This window comes from Pholcus phalangioides, unplaced genomic scaffold (assembly GCF_987345545.1).
Source record: "Pholcus phalangioides strain wild (caught in Gottingen) unplaced genomic scaffold, Ppha-v1.0 ptg000017l_1, whole genome shotgun sequence".
Classification (NCBI taxonomy): Eukaryota; Metazoa; Arthropoda; class Arachnida; order Araneae; family Pholcidae; genus Pholcus; species Pholcus phalangioides.
In genome coordinates, this window is record NW_028301610.1 from 25,528,089 (window position 1) to 25,547,516 (window position 19,428).

General features: G+C 34.8%; 1 protein-coding gene across 2 annotated transcripts in view; it reads left to right on the top strand.

Moving 5' to 3' along the window:
- The window catches only part of LOC149072602 (nephrocystin-1-like), a 50,493-nt gene that overhangs the window by 7,007 nt on the left and 24,058 nt on the right, over positions 1 to 19,428 (top strand). For both annotated transcript variants that reach the window (XM_089246306.1, XM_089246305.1), the window contains exons 5-10: positions 3,615 to 3,684; positions 3,832 to 3,862; positions 11,923 to 11,950; positions 15,730 to 15,769; positions 16,643 to 16,730; positions 16,827 to 16,921. In XM_089246306.1, coding sequence (XP_089102432.1) covers positions 3,615 to 3,684; positions 3,832 to 3,862; positions 11,923 to 11,950; positions 15,730 to 15,769; positions 16,643 to 16,730; positions 16,827 to 16,921 — 352 coding nt within the window. The remainder of the gene's footprint in view (positions 1 to 3,614; positions 3,685 to 3,831; positions 3,863 to 11,922; positions 11,951 to 15,729; positions 15,770 to 16,642; positions 16,731 to 16,826; positions 16,922 to 19,428) is intronic.

Sequence of the window (19,428 nt, forward strand, 5' to 3'; positions counted from 1 at the left end):
TCCTTCCCTCATAATTGGTTGCAAATTGTTTGACCATTTCATTTTTTTTCGTTTTTAATTCCATTCTAAAACTGGACTTTCTTTTCCCTTCAAGCTAAAATCCTGCATTTTTGTTATTAAGCCATTGGGAAGTGTTAGAATGGAACTGTCTAATGTATATCAGGAATTATGATATTTTTTTGTAAATGTACATAGAGAGAAAGTCCCTCTGTAAAAGAAATTTGAATCTGATCAAATTTAAGAAACTGATCAGGAACTGAAAGAAAAAGCTTTTTTTTGTCATGCATTTGCTTTCACTATAGAAAGACCATTGCAACACAGTAGCTCCATGCCAACATGGACAACAGCGAATACTACATACCGATTATGACATGACGGAAGTTCCCCAATGTCATTCACTACAAAGTACAGAAATGTTTGTTATCAGGGGAGAAAACACCTTCTAGCCTTCTACATAGGCTTGCAGCCTAATAATGACAACTTACAGGGAAAAAAAATAACTTTGGTTAAACCTTCACATTAGAATATGCAAAAAACTTTCGACTGAAAAAAAAATTGATAACATTATCCAAAGTCACAAAAACTATTTTTTTCCAGTGTTATGGTGTTGGTCTGTTCTGTTCTTTCCAAAAGTGATAATACCTGAATGATAACATTATCCATGGTTCTAATAAGCTGCCTCGACTGTGTGTCAGAAGAACTCATCATGTAATTAATCCAAGAAATACAATGTCTATAAGCAGCCACTTCCATTCAAAAGCTAACCCCTCTCTTTATGGCCAGTTTTTTTTTCTTTTAATAGAACATATTAATTCTGTGAACACAATATTAAAAGACAAAATCCATTCTGTGGCATTTCTTCCTTCCCTGTTGGCAGAGAGCCTGTCTGTTGCCACTTTTTCAGAAATAACACTAAAATAAGCTTTTGTTTTTCCAGGAAACAGGAAAAACAAAACAAATAACCTATGTTGTGCAGTTGACTCTTGCTAAATAATTAAAGTATATATATGAAGGTTTTGATCTCATAAAAACTGTCAATACCTTAAAAAGTTAACTTACAAATTGAGCTCCCTCTACTCTTCTCTATAGATATTTTAAAAAAGCATGGGTAAAAAGTCAAAAATTTAACCCTTTAAGCAGCACCGCAGAAGTCACTAAACCCCCTTCAAAATGCCATACCTTTTTCAACAAATTAGGCTTTCTTCCTATTTTAAGCAGGTGCAAACTAAGGAGGATAGGGAGAAGTGTTCCATCGACAAATCAACTTTACAAAGTATCTGGACTTGTCAATGCTAAAGTAAGAGGCTTTTAAGGAGACAAGATATCTCTTGTCAATGCCACTTAAAGGGTTAATTGTGAAAAAAAATTCAAAAGAATTAAGCCTCTTCATTTCTTCAAATAAAAATTCATTGTCTTTCCATAAATTCTTGTTTATTATGAATTTCCAATACCTGCCTAGAAGTTGTGTAGTCAGTGTATCAAAGGAACTTTTCAACAAATAATTACACACCAGAAAGTTTTGAATTCTGTAACGTGTGCATGTTCGCTGTCTTGTGTGAGATGACAGATCACAAAATGAATGAGTTGTGTAATTTATTGCTTCAAAATTTAAAGCCCAGCTGTATTTATCAGGGGGAAAATCCAGACATCCCAAGGGGGGGGGGGGTCTTCTTTGCACAGAGATATGAAACATATTTTCTGAATCAAAATAAAATTGAAAATAACACTTCTGGATTTGATGATAGATAAAAACAAACAATTTTTTGGATTCCTCTGGACCAAAACACTGCTAGCTGTATTTCTTGAAGTGGGTAGGCTTCCAACATCCTTTCAAACCAAATAAAGTCGAATCCTAATTTAGCGAATCAGATAAAACTGACATTTTTATTTGTTAAATCGAGGATAATTATTTTTGGGTTTAAATTATAACACAAATATACTCACGGGAACTTCTAAAAAAACTTTTAAATCAAAGTTTACCATATCAGGAACAGACTGTGCAAAGCTTAAAAAGATAACCATTACTAATATAAGAAAATCATGAGAGATTTCAGATTCCATAAGAAAAGAAGCATTAATAAGGATCCATAGCTTGTAAGAATAATGTCAATGCCCCTATTTTGAATTGAATGAAAACTAATCTTTGAGCAAATCAGAATGTCAAACATGTAATAAATCATTTTCATGGTTAGGTTTCAAATTTTATGTTTAGGCTATGGCCTTATATATGTTTCTATTAACCCCCTCAATGGCAATTTGTCTTTTGTGGCCATGAATTTCTATTTGTAATTGAACAACAGGCAATCATCCCCTCAGTGTTTGCTGAGCTCTAATTGTTGGAATTTTTGTAAAAAAACGCCATGGAAACTAAGGCACAAGTGACAAAAAATGTGTTTTTATATTCAAGATTGTTAGATTTTCAAGTAAGCAAAGAAAAGTTACACATTATTCTCCATGGCAGTATTTCTCAAAGTATGCATTGCAGCTCCTAGAAGTATCACCAACCTTTGTCAGACACACATGGCCCTCACAAGGGCGGGACTGACACAGCTCGAGCCCTGGGAACCGGAACAATTATAATCTTTCTTTTTTGTTTTTTTCATGCTGTAAATTCAATATAAAAGGGCTCATGAAAAGTCTTATCCATGGGCCTACCAATAATTCCCGTCCAAGCGCCCCGATGTAGTATGTGGGGGCATCAGGGCGAGCTGGTGAAATTTATTTGTGTGCCTATTCATGCTTCAAAATAGTTCTTTTTTAAGTGAAAATATCTACTGAACTATTCTGGGGAACTGCAAATGAATCATGAATTGGGCAAGGGAGCCGCGAGCGACTAAAGTTTGAAATTCACTCTGCTCTATGATAATCAGTTGGACCAAATACAAGTACAACACCACAACAGGCAAAATGACCAACGAGGTGACTGAGAAAAAGATGCCCATAACAAATATGGATGTCATATATTTGAAAAATACAGCAACTCAAATTAAAAAATTCAATTACAAACAATATATATACATGATAAAATATTATACAATGCCCATAAAGAATACTTATGATTGTCTTATTCTAAGTATGGATTGTTTCTCGATTTACCCCAACATATTTCTTTTAAAATGTGTCGATTGAGTTAGAATTTACCACCTCCGGGGGTAAGCTATTCCATTTGTTAACACCCCTATAAGAGAAAAATCCCCAGTGACACCATAACCTAGAATTGCCCCTTACCAATCAATACTGGTGTCCCTTTGTAAAAGCAGTTGATTGACGATGTAGTTGTCGATTGATTCATGGTCCATCCTATCCATCCCATTGAAAATTTTGAACACTTCAATCATATCTCCCCGACACCTGCGTTCATCCAATGTAAACATATTCAAAAAATGAAGTCTCTCTTCATAACTCAAACCCTGTGTGCCAATAAGGACACGCATAGTTCTTCTATGCACCCCTTCAACCAAGTCTGTCCCTCTGTAGGTACGGTCTCCAAAACCTTACAGCATACTGCAGTCCAGGACGAACTAAGCCACTACTAGTTATTTGCTGGAGTTTTATTACAACTGAGATCATTATGAGCAAGTGTGACTGTATTTAAATTTCTTTTGTCTGTGCAGGGCTGATGGCTTGTGGGAGGCTGAAGACCAAGAGGAAAATAAAGGAATGGTTCCATCACAGTTTCTGAAGGTCATTTTTTAAATTTATTTTTTATTTTGTTTGTATTATGTGTTCATCGTTGTTATTTTTCTTGTGTAACTATAACATAGTTTAATCTTTTTAAAAACAGTTTATGCATTATTTTAACATTCATTATACCCCATTGAATATTTATAGGTTCCTGAAAAAATACAACCATTACTAGATGGTAAGGTTCTCCTTTTATTTATTGATCTATTCATGTGAGAAATGAGTTGATATTTTACTTGTAAAAAACAAATGACTCATCGATACAATTTACATAAATTTTATAATGATTTTTTATATTGTTTTCAAGAATTTCTGCACAAATCTTCCAAAAGTAAGCCGAGGGATTGTGATTGTATATATTTTAACCCTTTAAGTGGCAATTAGAAATCACAAAAGCCCCTTTCAAAATGCAGGGATGGTCTTAGGGCAGTGCGACCAGTGCAACTGCACAGGGCACCTAATGATAAGGGGCACCGAAACATGCTAGATATGCATTACTAGAAAAATATCTTTTAGGTATGTATTTTAAAAAAATAACTGTATAAAATATACATGAAAAATATGACCGAGCTGTGAAGAAAAATTGAAGGTTTGAGTGTGTATATTACGGTTATTTTTCAAAAAGAAAAGAATCGATGGGCAGTGCACCTATATAGGCCCTATGTACAGTGCATAGTAATTTTTGTCACATAAAAATACACACACACACACACTTGAGCTCTTTTCTTTTCATTTGGCCCTGCAGGAGATTTTGGAGGGAAGATAGTTTTGTGTGCTGTAAAAAATCTGTAAGGAATCTCCTTCGCTCATGCAATTTTTCTGCTAACAAAAGCAAGAGTGTTTTCCGATGTTGTGTTGAGTATTACAGAAACTGAATGTGTTTTTTATGTGGGAAAGATTTTAAGCCAGAGGCCTTTCATGCCTCTTTTTCCCCAACTTTTGTTACATGTATTTAAAATGCAGAATCAAATCACCAACACAGTACAATATTTTAAAAGAAATATTGAATTAATATTAAAACCTATGAATTGCTGACCATTTTAAATAGAGATCCTGCACTTGGGCCTTGTTTCTACCTTTCACACGAGGAGAAACAAAAATGTGTGCTCTCTCATGAGCATGGGCGGAGATACGGGGGGCGTGGGGGGCATTGCCCCCCCCCCCCAGCATCAAAGGTGAAGTCGACTGATCTAATGCATATATGTATAGATGAATCGACATCATCATCATCTTGTCCCTCCCCAGCAATAATGACCGTGTCCCCCCCCCGGACTTCCAAGTCTATCTCCGCCTATGCTCATGAGAAAACTCATGCACTTTGGTGCCTCAGATCACTACTCCATCTCCTGACTCTCCAGACTTTCCTGGTAGTGCAACCAGAAGCAACTTGGTTGCACTGGATGTGCTCTAGAAGGGCATCAAATCTGAAGAGAAAGGATGAAAAAAATTAGGAAAAATTATTTGTGCCCACTTGTAGGAGGGGCACCAAGTCTGAGGTAGAAAGGGTGAAAAAAGTTAGGGGAAATGATTTCTGCCCCCTCTAGTAGGAGCGCCAAATCCAACGTAAAAGGGGGAAATGAATTACAGAAAATGATATCCGATGTGGAAATGCAAAAAAAAAAAAATTAGGAAAACTTATTTGTGCCCGCTCTAGGAGGAGCACCAAATCCAAGGTAAGACAGCAAAAAAATTCAACATATGTTATGATATAAAATATCGCTGGTCTTTTGAATGCATCAAAACGAGAACCTATTGAAACAAAAGTTTTTTTTAATTAGGGGAGGTCAGGGGTACAAAAATGGAGCCCTATTTTGGAGGGAAGATAACCTATATTGCAAAAATAGATCCCTATTTTTGTAATATAGTGTTATTTTTCAGGAAAAAACTTAAACCCCCCTCCCTTGAGAAGAAAAAAAAATTGACCCCCTCCCCAAATTCTGCGTACACCTATGTGAGGGACTTATGTTGAAAATTCAATTTGATTTTTTTTTAAACACCTTTGTGAACCAGATTCCACAATCATGACCCCCTCCTTCCTAATTATGTTTTTGAAACCAAGAAAAAAATGTCAGAGCTAAATATATATGAAGTATTGCTTTATTCCATTAGGATCGTTGTTCCTAAATATGCTTCACGGCATTGTTTTGCACCTTGGTAAGGTACTAGGTGAAAGAGCAATAATATGTCTTATCAAATAGATTTATTAATTAAATAGTGTGCCAGTTTATTAATACGTGTAATTTTCCCACTATGTTATATATATTATTTGGGAATACGAATCATTGTGTGAACTTAATCAATCCAGCTGCCTGCAACTGTAAGATAAGCTTATGTATTATGATTTGAAGCTCTATGGAAAGCATTTGAATACCCAAAGGGCACTTCAAACCAAAAAAAAAAGTTTGGGAGCTAGAGTGATTTTTTTATGACCTTATTTTGGGAAATGGAAAGATAACACCTGAAAGAGAGAAATGCGATATTTTCCAGGAGCAGATTGAGTGGTCTTTTGTTGCCATTAAAAGAAGATGTAGAAAAGTTGGAAGTTATGATTAACTGAGCTTTGCATGACCATAGAACTTCCTTTTCAGAACAGTTCGCTCTGTACAAATGGAGAAGTCGACAGTAAAAGTTTTCTTTCCTTCAAAAGTGGAGGAGGTTGATAATCATCGATTTAAAACCAATGCTATAGGAAGCTGGACAGCTATGTCTGTCGAGTCAGAAGATAGGAATGTAAAAAGATTGTTATGCCCCTGTTTTTTGATTTGACGTGGGGGGTTGGGCCATTGATTCTTCTTCAAATCTAAAAAAACAATAGTGTATATACCTATAATAGTATATATACTTATTGCAAGAGACGGTTGACACTTCAAATTCGGAAATAGGGGATGGGGGTGATGCACCTTCGAGAGGATATTTTGGTGACAGTACTGATTTGGAGTGGTTGGTCAATCAATGAAGGATGCAGGAAGGTCATAATCACAAATCAGTATGAAGATTGCTTGACAAGATATGCCAACCAACTTTCAAGAAGGGCCAAAAACCTCAATATAAATTAGATCAAAATGAAAATCTGGTGATCCTAGTGAAATTTTTTATTTTAATTTTTGTTATATTAGTTTTCTATAAGTTGTAAAAATTTTAATCATCTTAAAGAAAGTCATTTTGAAGGAAAAACATTTCTTTCTGTTTTTCTCTGTCCTCGATGTGAATCTTGATTAAGAGTTAAACAAAACCTATCAAATTTTCCTGCTTATAATCTGCAGATTCAACCTTCACTAGTTTGAGAAAAAAAGGCACCATATAGTCTGCAGCTGTATATAACCCTCATGAGAAAATTTCATTTATCAATCTCTCTCAAGGAGGGAGAAGTTGTTTAACACGGTTTTGTGGAGAAAATGTCAATTTCTGTACTGGCTGTACGAGTGGTTTTTTTTCCCTTTAGATATTCTTTTTTTAATCTTAGGGATGTTCAGCCCAAACTTAAAGAATTGTGCATTATAGTTGTAATTAAAGCCAAAGTCCCTGAGGTTAAAAGAATAATCTACGGAGATAAAAAACAACCCCTTCTCCAGGACTGTAGCATGCTTTCTCGGAGCAGACTTTCTTGGAGTCTCCTTGAAATGGTTATGCTCAGAAAAAGGAGGAGTTATAAGGGCCCCCATTTGGCTCAGGTATGGCCCCACAAGGGTGGGGCTGACAAAGCTCCAGCCCTGGAGCTCAGGACAAATACCATTATTTTTTGTTTTTTCGTGCTATAAATTTACTATAGAAGGGCCCAGGAAAAGATCCCAGCTGGGGGCCCTGCTCCAGGATGGGGGTCATGGTCCTGGGCACCGCCCAAGTTGCCTCAGCCTAGTTACAGGCCTGCCCCTTCCGTTACTTAGTACTGGGTCTGAAAGGGATAATTTCAAATGAAATTCATAAGTTTTGTAAATATGAAAGAAATCATACAAAAATATCACTTTAATTATCAGTTTAGCCGTACGTGGTGCGTGCACTACATGTATTTTACCATAAAAATTCAATTGAAATAACTATGAAGAAGATATGTCCTTTGTGATGAGTATCCTGAATAAATGTGTGATGTAATGTTTTTTAATTTTTTTAAATCTCTTAATTAAATCAAACAAATTGGTTTTTATGCTTGCTTACAAGTGAAATAGCAATAATCCCATTCTAGGAAGAAAGCTTTTCTGACTTCTTCGTCCCTTTTATATCCAACCAGGAGGGGGACAGGTGTGGGGGGCGATAGGGATGATCACCCAAACAAGAGCCTGATAATATGGGAGAATGAATCTGTCCTGTATTTTACAGGACAGTAATGACTAGCAAAAATTGCCTCCTCCGACACATCACTCTGGATCCGCACCTGGTGGAGGGGGGCGCCAACTACTGTTTCTGCACAGGACACCACTAAGTCTAAAACTGGCCCTGCAAAATGCTGTATCTTTTTTAATTAACCTGTCCAGTTTTTCTGACATAATATTATGTCCGGAGTCAAATGGAAGAAATAGAAACGCCATTCCTTCACTGCTATTGTTACACTGTGTGTGTTCGCCTAACAAAGCAACCCTAAAACTTCTTGTGTGAGAGATTAAAAACAAATTCTGTTTTCACTCACAATCATCTTTTTTTCCCTGCTCGTCTCTGTCTGAGGAGATGTACTTTATTTATTTATTTATTTATACAATATTGTTGGCCCTTGGGCCTATACAAGAGGATGCGATTGAGAATGACAAAGATATTGTTTGATGTTGGATAAAAAACTAGTGATAGAGGGAGATTCAACAATAGAGCTTGGGAGTTTGTTCCATTCACCAATGGTATGAGGAAAGAAGCTGTATTTAAAGCAGTCAGTGGAAGCAAAAATAGGTTTTATTTTAAGGGAATGGTCGAGTCTTCTAGAGATGTAGGATGGTTTGGCTAAGATACCAGAAGTATCCATGCGTACTTTAAAATAAATTCATAGAGAAAAAATGTGAACATATGCCAATGCACTTTTCCTACACACATTTTCTGTTCTCAGAAATTATATGAAGTGCTATATAAAATCAAATATAATTCATTATTTTCTTAAATAATATTATGTGTGTTGACATGTTCATTTTTGATGTGATGTTATGGTTCCTTGACTTACCTACTTTCATTCAGATCAACTCAGTTGATTAGAAGTTCAGGGGGACTGCAAAAAAAATCAAATCATGTAAATGTTTGAATTCGCTGTATTGTTTAATATTTCGTCCGGCATTCAGAGCTTCTCCCCCTCCCCCCAGAGATGGGTTAAAGCTGCAGCTGCAGATTTCAGGTATAAGTATGTCAAAGTTGCCATAAGGTGTGCTGTTTGTTTGATGACGGGTATAGGCAGTGCTCGCCACTTGAGAAAGGTTGAAAACCCCTGATCTATGACAATCATTATCCAAATCAATAGAGGCCTCTCACTAAAATACCCCCTCCCACTTTGGCACTGAGAACTTTCATTCCATTATGGAGTGAAATACTATGCATTAAAGATCTATTCCACGGGCCCAAAAAAAAGTCAGAAAATGGGGAAATGATCATTATATGGGGAGTTTTTCCCATATAAGAAACTAGAGAAAACTATTTGTATCAGTGAAAGGGGTCCCGTGTCTGATCTATGCTGCTATACATAGCACAAGAATTTGAAAGCTCTTATCAAAACTAATTGATCAAAATAAATCTGCACTTTTCAATAAAAAAAATCACATAAATGGTACATAATTATCCATTTTTTGAGGGTAAATACCAATATCAGGTCTTGATTACCAGTCCCTATTGAGATATATTACAATATCCCCCAAATATTTACTCATAGACGTCCCCCAGTCTCCGTGTACTCTATCTATACATTGTCTATTGTTGTGTTATCTTAAACCTTCTATTGTTATATATATATCTTTACACACAAATAGCATCATGAAAACCAGTTTGGAGTCCACACACGGGAAAAAAAATCTAACTAGATGTCTCTTCTCCCTCTTTATTACCACACATTAATGTAATCATATCTTCTTTTTTTGGCTACTTTCTGCTCAGAGAAACCTGAAATGTATTTTGTTTAAAAAAATGATAGGATATGTGACATTCGACTGGTTAAGTAGGTTTTCCTCTGATTTTCAGCTGGTACAAACTAAGGGATGTGGGGAAAAGTTTTTCATTGAGAAATAATTCTTACAAAATATCTGGGCTTGTCAATGCTAGAATAAGAGGCTTTTATGGTGGCGAGATATCTTGTTATTCCCACTTAAAGGGTTAATGACTCATACCCATATTTGATGTTTTCTCATTTGATAATCATGTTTTGAATGGGGTTGGCAGGTTTTTGAAGCAGGGACAGTTTTTTTGGACAGTAGTTTGACTATGATGTCAAAATTCTCAATTATTGCATTTGAATATAAAAATTCTTTTTGAAAAGTACATAGCACAAATAATGTTTCATATTCCAAGTAAATTTAAGTTTCCAGATGTTTAAAGTAAGACTCACATGCTATGTTTGACTTCTGAAAAAAAACTTGAATCCGCTTTATACTAAAAAGTACAAAACAATACAAATTCTCAAACCATTCTATTATTTGGCTTTTATTTTGCCCTCTAAATATAAAGGTCAAAGACTGGCTGATGTGCAAATAATATGGTTTGCATATGAGCAACAAAAAATATTAACAGATGCTTGGCCAATGGTCATTGTTGTTAAAGCTGAGGAAACTCCTTTTATCATGTCTTATCTCAATACAGCCAGAAAATTGACTAATCCTGTGATTTAGTGGAAGGGAATTTCTAAATGGTTAGATGGTTAAACCATAATTTTTAATCGGTTTTTAGTTGAGTCTGCATCTAAAATTGCAAAACTAGCAATTTTAAGTCCTGCTAGCTCAGCTTCAATAGAAAAACTGTTTTCAAACTTTGAATTTGTAATCTAGGCTTAAAGAAATCATGTGTAAGATACACATTAATAAGATGATAGATTCTAAGGAAATCAAAAAGTTTATACAGTCGGGCTCACTTATAATGAACACGGGTATTACAAATTTTTACTTATAACAAAGTTTTTCCTTGTTCCATGAATTTTGTATTGCTTATCTATGCTATTTTGATTACTTATTCCAAACACCAATTTTAGCAAAGTATGCCTATAACAAATTTTTGACCTATTTTCAAACACTGAATCGTCACAAACTTCTTTGTAATCTTATCTGAATCTTCTTATCTGTAGATTTACATTTCTGCAACTGATAATGTCTCCTTGGAAGACGTTCTAGTAAGGATATGTTGCATAGTGTAAAACCATATTTTGTTTTATTTTTCCTCCTTAAAACGTTTTTAAAATGGAAAAAAGGAAGTGAGATGTATCAGAAAAATTCAGTATTATTCAAAGTTTGTTATTCTTTCTTTGGATGGTTTAAAAAAATTACATCAAAAAATCTTCCAGAGTCTGCACACTTACTAAAAAAAAACATTATATATTTTTTGCATGCTTACTTGGCAAAAATGATTTAAATGCAAAATGTTCAAAGTCCACAAAAATTTCAAGAAAAAGAAATGATTGACACATATTTTTGATGATGTCCTCAAGTACATGAGATTATAATTATGTTTTTAATCTTTATTAAAATGTTATTTTAATTTTCATTTCAAGAATCCTCAGATCACTGAAAAATGTGTATTGTGTATGGGAAATGTTTTATTTTGCTTAATCCCATCATTTTTCAAGCCAATGCGGACATTGGCTTGTATGTTCGCATACAAGGAATAGTTTTGCTGTTTTTTTCCAACTTCGTTATAAGCAGGTCTGACTGTATTAAAAGTATGAAGATAAGTATAAACCTCGCAAAACTTTTATGTTTGTTATGTGGATGATATCAGCTTTTTTACATGTTTATACGTATACAAAACAGGATTTATATTCTTTCATTTGTTTGATGATTCAAACCAGTTTTTGAAGCTTTATATACAAAGAAAATTACCCCTAGTCTTGCGTTCACTGGTTGCAAGTAGTCTGACATAAACATTTTTTAAGGCTATCTTTGTAATAATTTCTTTAATTTTAGGGTTTTTGTATTTATATAATTGACATCTATTAACATTTGAATATAATATATGAACATTTTTTAGCCACAGCATTGGGCAATTTGCCTGTTGTCACATTTTTATTTATATATATTTTTTATTCATTTTTAATTTGTTTAATTCACTGTTTCTCATAAATTACTTTTTTTAAAGGTTTACTTTCAAGCTCTTCTGTTCATGAGTGAGTAAAGAATATTTTACATCTATAGTTTTCTTAGTTTGATATCGAAAGTTACAAAAATTTAATTTTTTTGTTTTATTATCTTGAATTTATTTGAATGAATTTAAAATTATAACTTTTTCTATTTTCGATTTTTGAAATGAAAAACAAAATTTCTAAAATTCCTGGCAATTTTAAAAATTTCTGAAAGAGTTGTTTCAAAGCTCATTTTATAAAATATTTTATGGTCATTGTAACTATGTGATAAACTACTATACTAAGCCACACATGTACCTCAGCCATATTCCTCTGTGTAACTTCTGACGAATTGGTACATGTTGGAATGTGCATGTCTGTGTTGTGAACCTAATGTGTAGCTTGTTTCTGTTTAATGCTTGTTATAGTGCTGCCATCTACCACATATTTTTCAAACTATGAGTGAAGTGTAATGTTTTTGATGATTTTACCGTTGTAGGCCTGTTGCTCTCTGCGGCGAGACTTTTAATGGGGAGATCGGCTTGCATTCGCACCTTGAAGTTGTCCGGCACATATCAGACCAGGGTGTGCCAGATTATTCTATCATTTTTAACATGCTCGCTGTGTTAAAAATCAAGAATGTGAAAAATCGACCATCGCTGCTCACTGCTGGCAAAGAGAGCCATAGATTCAAATTTCAGGAAGCAAGGGTTTTTCACAAAGTGAAATAATGAGTATGGATTAAGATAATCCAAAGCCGATTTAGACTTCTACGAAGGCACATACATCCGGGCCTTCAAAAACAAATTAGTAAATGGTAGTAAATCCACACCACCAATCGCATCACCATGGCTTAAATTCATTACGAGCAGGAATTTAAAAAAAATTTGAATAGACCAATCTGATAGCTCCATTTCGCAAGCAGACAATCAGGTTGTTACAAAAGACTTACACACAGGCACTTTGCTTCATTCTTGCCACAACATTTGACTTGAACAGACGTATTGTTTTTTCATTCTGCTGAACAACTGAGATTGAAGATTTGGTACTCAATCCAAGTGTGAAACTCGGTCAGCATGATACTCTTATCCTCTGAAGACGAAACCCATAGTGTGTCGAAATGCATTAGGAATTTTTTAGTATTTCCTGGTATTTGCTTTATTCCTTAACGATTTTTTAAGTACGCAAAGTTAGTTGAAAAAAACCCATTTAGATAATATAAATGTGTGCACGCAGACATGCAGTGACATGTTTTCCTCTTAATGCTCGAAAAAAAAACTTGCCTAAAAGCAGATGAGCCAGACTTGCACATGGACAGATTATCAAGAGTCTTTAAAAGAGACATTTATCAAGAGACATTTTAAAACTGTTGTATTTGTTATGTAGATGATATCAGCTTTTTTCCTGTTTATACGTATATGAAACAGAATTGATATTCTTTCTTTTTTTCAAACCAAGTACAACTCAGGTCTATCGCCATGGGCAATTTACTACTTTGCAAGTTTTTCCGGAATTGTAAGTGTGTGCACCTAACAGTGTAAGTGCGTATCTAGTGATGTGTCTGATTTTTCACTGCTGCCATCTATATCTCAGAAGTGAAGGGAGTGAAGTGTAATGATTGAATATTTGTACTGTTTGTAGGTCCATCGCTGTCTGTGGTGAGACTTTAAACAAGGAGATTGGCTTGCATTTGTGCCTCGGAATTGGGAACCATAGAAAACAAACTGTGGCACCAGTGGGGTTTGAACGCAAGATCTCACAATGCAAGTCTGTCACTGTGACCACTCTATCACTACAGCAGCAGGATTTATATTGGAAACGTGATCATGGCAGACTTCTGAATGCTCAAACTAAGTTTATTGTTGCCAGGTCTATCGTGCCCACTTAGTGTAGGGTCATTGTCATCAACCATAGAAGCTTGAGACCCAGTTTATGGCTACAACATACCTACCACTCATGATCTTTATATCTGATTGTTTCCAGTAGCACAGCCATACTTTTATATGTTTCTCTTATGTCCACTGCACTAAGTCACAGGCACAGAAGGAAGTTTGTTGCCATTATGCAATAATACTGCTTTAAAGCTTATTTTGTTTGAGTCGATAAATAGTCACCCCTCCTGTGTGTTCTACTGAACACTAGTGCCGTTTTAATACATGGCCCGGGGACCTCAAGAGAAAAGACAGGCCTCACAAAAATGAGTTCACATTGAAATTATTGATAATTTGCCATATAGGGCCTCAGAAAAATCACAGCCCGGGGGCCCATGATGCTCTTAAGACAAGCTCTGCTGAACACCCATTTCCATCATCAGTCCATTTATGTTGGAACACACACACAGTGCCGTAACTAGCCATTTCCGTGTTCCGTGCAAGAATTTGCATTTAGACCCCTTCTGGCCCATTTTTGTTCCTAAATGGGCCATTCTGGGCCCACTTGGTGCGGGTGCTCCTGCCTAGTTATGACACTGCATGCACACATACAAAAGTGGTTACATCTTGCTCTGAAACTGAAAATATTTGTTTCTTCAGCTGGCAGAAAGTTCCATTTTTTCAACCTAGAATTCAAAATTTCAGCCCCCTTTAATTGCAAATGTTTTAAATTGTGGACTAAATCATTCAGATTCTTCTATTCTATGAGGTAAGGTCATAATCATGTCTGTACAATTCTGAAGGTTGTACACCTTCTGATTCACTTTCCTCTGACATTAGTAATTTAGTACTTTCCAAACTAAGACTGGCTCACTGTGTAGTATGTTTGCAAATATTTTAAAATAATCACAGATTTAATTTGATAAATGTATTCTGGTGCACCACATAAAAAAAACACATAAACCTCAAAAAATACTAAAAAATATAAATTGCAGAAAAATCTTATGTGTTAGCTCATTTTTCAAGGGCAGATTTAGATTCTACACCCAAAAATATATGAGAATGAGTGTATCACATTCCAGGTACAAAATGGCTGTTGACCACTGTAGTTTGCGGCAAAGGAACTTAAGACATCACCCTCTATATTCCCGACAGTACTGCACATTGGTTTTGGGTCTAATGTTTTTGATGTTCTTCTCTTTGGAATTTTGTGTTATGTGCATTTTTGCCTGATTTTTGTAATTCTTGTACTTTGCCTTTATACCTTGACATTTTGAGAAAATCTGGAAATTTTGAAACTTTTTCAAATTCACAGCCTTGTATCTTTTTTGAGTTTTCATGATACAGACTTGAAACTCAAAATAAAGTGTAACACATACACTCCTTTTCAAAACAACACTTAGTTCACAGAGATAAAATAATTAGCCTCTGAGATATGATCCTGTGTATGTATACATGTCAAATCCACAAAGTCGAAAATTATGGGTTCACTTTGCATGCATGTAGTTCGTGACATCCAGCTGCCACGAATGTCAATTGGTAGTGGCACAAACTTTCATCTCTTCGTTTTTAAACGAGATCAAGATGGCTTTACTATGTCTAGTTTTAGTTGAGTTATTAAAGTTTCAAATTACTTTAACAGAAACTGTTGTTCATTTTGGTGTGATTGCCTCCCCCACATCTGGCATCAACTTTCAAAATGTTTTCACGTCAAAATTGAAGCCACTGGATTAGAAATAAATAAATGGAAAAAACATATATTTTTCTAATAAGCTACATTATTACTATATCATGCATGGGTAGAATATGTATGAGAAAACACAAGAGTATGAAGCAGTGTCTGAATTTGAGTCATGTTTTATTCATTATTCTTTGGCCTTTTAGTTTACTTCAACCATTCAAAGTTAAATTTTGTAAAATATGTATATAATCTACTTCTCTAAATGTTTTTAGGAAAGGCCATTGGGGTAAATTGCGTCATTCTGTTAATCAGGTAAGTTGATTGGTTGTCTAGCTATACTTGGTAGAACATTTTCAAACACTGTAATTTAACAACTTTGATGTTAATGTCAATTTTAAAGAAGCATATTATGGTTTTTTTTAAATCTTGGATGTAATATGTTGAAAAGTAAGTACAGGAGTCTGTCCTACCAAAATTTAGTCTGTTTTCTGAAGCTTCCACAAAATAAAAATGAATGAAAAAAATATCTTTCTTTCCTGTATATTATAAATTATGTCTTGCATTACATTAATTTTCTTTCTCAATTCTGACATCATAACAAAAGATTAGCTTATGCACTTGGTGAAATCAATGAAGGATTTTTTCCTTGAAAAAGTGTGAAGCAACTTGGTGTAATGAGATGAAATATAAAGGGTGATTCAAAACTCAATGTACAAACTTTTAGGGGAGGTAGAAAATACAAAAATAAAACAGAATCACATAGGAATGTATCACAATTTTTCTTGTGCATAACTGTGGATGATAAGAACTTTGAGCACCTGTTGTGAAACTTTACATGTACATGTACTGTCCTCGTGTAAATTATCGTTAAATAAAGAGTTTTTCCACCGATTATTGGCTTGTCATTTCTGCATCTTCATTTATCCTCCAGTTGATCATGTTGGGATTTTCGGTCATACATTCCTATGTGGTTCTGTTTTCTTTTTATGTTTTCTACCTCCCCTAAAAGTTTTTACATTGAGTTTTGAATCACCCTGTATATGAACAAAATATATATGAACTAAAGATTGTTGATGGATAAATAGCACCTAGTGTATGTATATATTATAGTACAGTACTTTGATTTCCCTGAAGGAAAACCCCTTTTTTATAAATCATTTATTGAATTTTATATCATTTTTTTAGTCTCAAGCAGTAGAAAATGCCATTGTTGCATTTGGAGCTTTACCAGTTGGTTTTTGTGGTTCTACATTAAGTCAGCTACTGCAGGAAGGTAAATTGAATAGTTAAATTTTATGGGTTTTTTTCATTTTTTTTGTAACAATTTGCTGGTTGAGACTTTTAACTCATTGTTAATTTTAATGAATAGATCCAAGGTATACTACAGAAGCATTTCTCATTCCAAAGTTGCGCGAAACTGGACTGTCTTTTCAAGATTTGCATTGGTGCAATTCATCATCATCGGTAAAATTTATTATTATGTTTCAAAAGTCTTGATCATGAAGTTTAGTAGTGATTATATGTCATACATCCCCAGTCTATCATCATAATCAATTTAATTCCAATTATGGTGTTTGTGAAAGATGAATAATTGATTAAGAGAATTGAAAAAATAGTCATTGGCTGGAATCCTGCACCAATATTGTGTTAGTAAACAAAATTCAGCCAAAGCTGAAGAACTTTGAGCTTGCATCAGCAATAAATTTTTTTTATGCTGTAGATCAGTGGTTTCCCCCAACCTGTAGTACACATTTTCTCAGGGGTACATGATGAGCCATCTAGGAATATGCAAAAAAATTGGAGTAGGCTGTGTCATAGACACTGCAGCAAGTTTTGATGTGAATATGATCTTTGTGGCTTGAATTGTGTGGTAGATACTGACATTTTGAAATTGGTATCATCAGATTTGTCTTTAGAATAGCTAACACAGACAATGCTAATGTCATCTATTTACATTGTGAAACTTCTTGAGATATAGCTTAAAACAATTTTGTTACAAATATGTACCATAGGCATGGTGCCCAGACGAAAACAGGTACTAAAACTGGAGTGGTTCAGTCCATCAGATGACAACAATGGCTTCTATTTGAATTGCTAACCTGAAAAAATAGCCATCTGACCACAGACTTCTGAAATATCCTTCCTCTGGGATTCTGTCCTTTTTTTGTGCTCGTAAACCAAGACTAAGTTTGGAAACCGAGGGGTGACTGTATTTTTTTTTTCCGCGATATAGCATAAAACAATTTCATTACAAAAGTGGGTCGTGGGTCTAGGGTTCAAACCATGAGAGGTACTGGAATCAGAGTAGTATTACTGTATTTGTCTCAAAAATGGCTATCAAACAACACCTTTGTCTTCTATTTGTATTTTCAAGCTCTTGAGATATAGCATAAAACAATTTCATTACAATAGCGATCTGGGGATCTGGTGCCCAGACCAGGTAATAAAACCAGAATGATATCATTGAATTTGTCATAACAAGATCTGTACTCAGACATCCAAAACATTGACATAGTCTGATTACACTTCCTTAGATATAAACCTTTGAGTGATTTTGTTACGTAACTTTTTTCAAATGCACCTAGTATCGTCAGGTGATTTAAAAGATGTATCCATGTCAAAAATAATAAGCAATGGTGAAAAACATGTGTAAAATAATAAAAAAAGTACAAACATTATGGCTCAATATAAAAAGGCAGTTCCAGTATACATACTTCCTATGCATTCCTAGAAGTATGCATAACTCTTGTGCATTTCTAGGAGTGTGAACCCCTCCTACATATAACTAGCTCTATGAAAGCTTTCTAAGCACTTCAAGAATAACACACACCTCTCAGAGTATGAGAGCCTCATTTCCAGGAGTATGCAAGATTCCTATTTCCTTCAAGCACTTGCAGCATGTAAGGATGGGAATCATTGCTTTAGGTTATGAATAGATCAGTCGTGAAGTTAACATAATCAAGTACAAATGTAAGGGCCACAACAGGCCAATTGTCCAACGAGGTGCCTGAAAAAAATTTTGCCCATAAAAAATATGGATTTCAAATATAACCAAAATACCCATTATAAAAGCATATATCAACAAAAAAAATTTCATAATATATAATACATCACCCATAAAAAATTTTATGGTTGTCTTAACTAAGTATGAATAGCTTCTTGATTTATCCCACTATGACTATCATACTTTTTTTAAACGTGTCAATTGTGTTAGAATTCACGACCCCCGGAGGTAAGCTATTCCATTTATTGACAATCCTATTAGAGAAAAACTCCTTGCGACACCACAACCTGGAATTGTCCCTTACTAAATGATACTGGTGTTCCCTTGTCAAGGCAGTTGATTGACGATGTATTAATAACTCATGGTTCATCCTATCCATCCCACTGAAAATTTTGAATACTTCAATCATATCCCAGACACCTGCATTCTTTCAATGTAAACATATTCAAGAAATCAAGTCTTTTTTTTATAGCTCAAGCCTTGTGTGCCAACAAGAGCATGCGCAGCTTTTCTCTGCACCCCCCTCAACCAAGTCTTTGTCCCTCTGTAACTATGGTCTCCAAAACCTTACGACATACTCCTCTGCAGGACGAACTAAGTCTTGGAAAAGCAGAAGAACGACTTTAGAAGAACGCGAAGAGACCTTTTTGAAAATGAAACCGAGCATTCTATTCGCTTTTTTGACCACTGCTGAATAATGTTGAGAAAACCTAAGCTGCTCGTCAATGAGAATTCCCAAATCAGTGACCTTAGTTACATCCAGGATAGTAATGAAAATACCATTCAACTCGTAAGTGAAACATGGATTTTTTGAACCAAACTGAGAGACTGTGTACTTGTCAATTTATTTATTTATTTATTTAATATACAAACCTGTGTAAGGCCAGTAGGCCCTAACTTCACAGGTGCACAATTCAAACAATCAATAAAAATTGGAAAGAACAGCAGGAAATAACAGTAAAAAGCA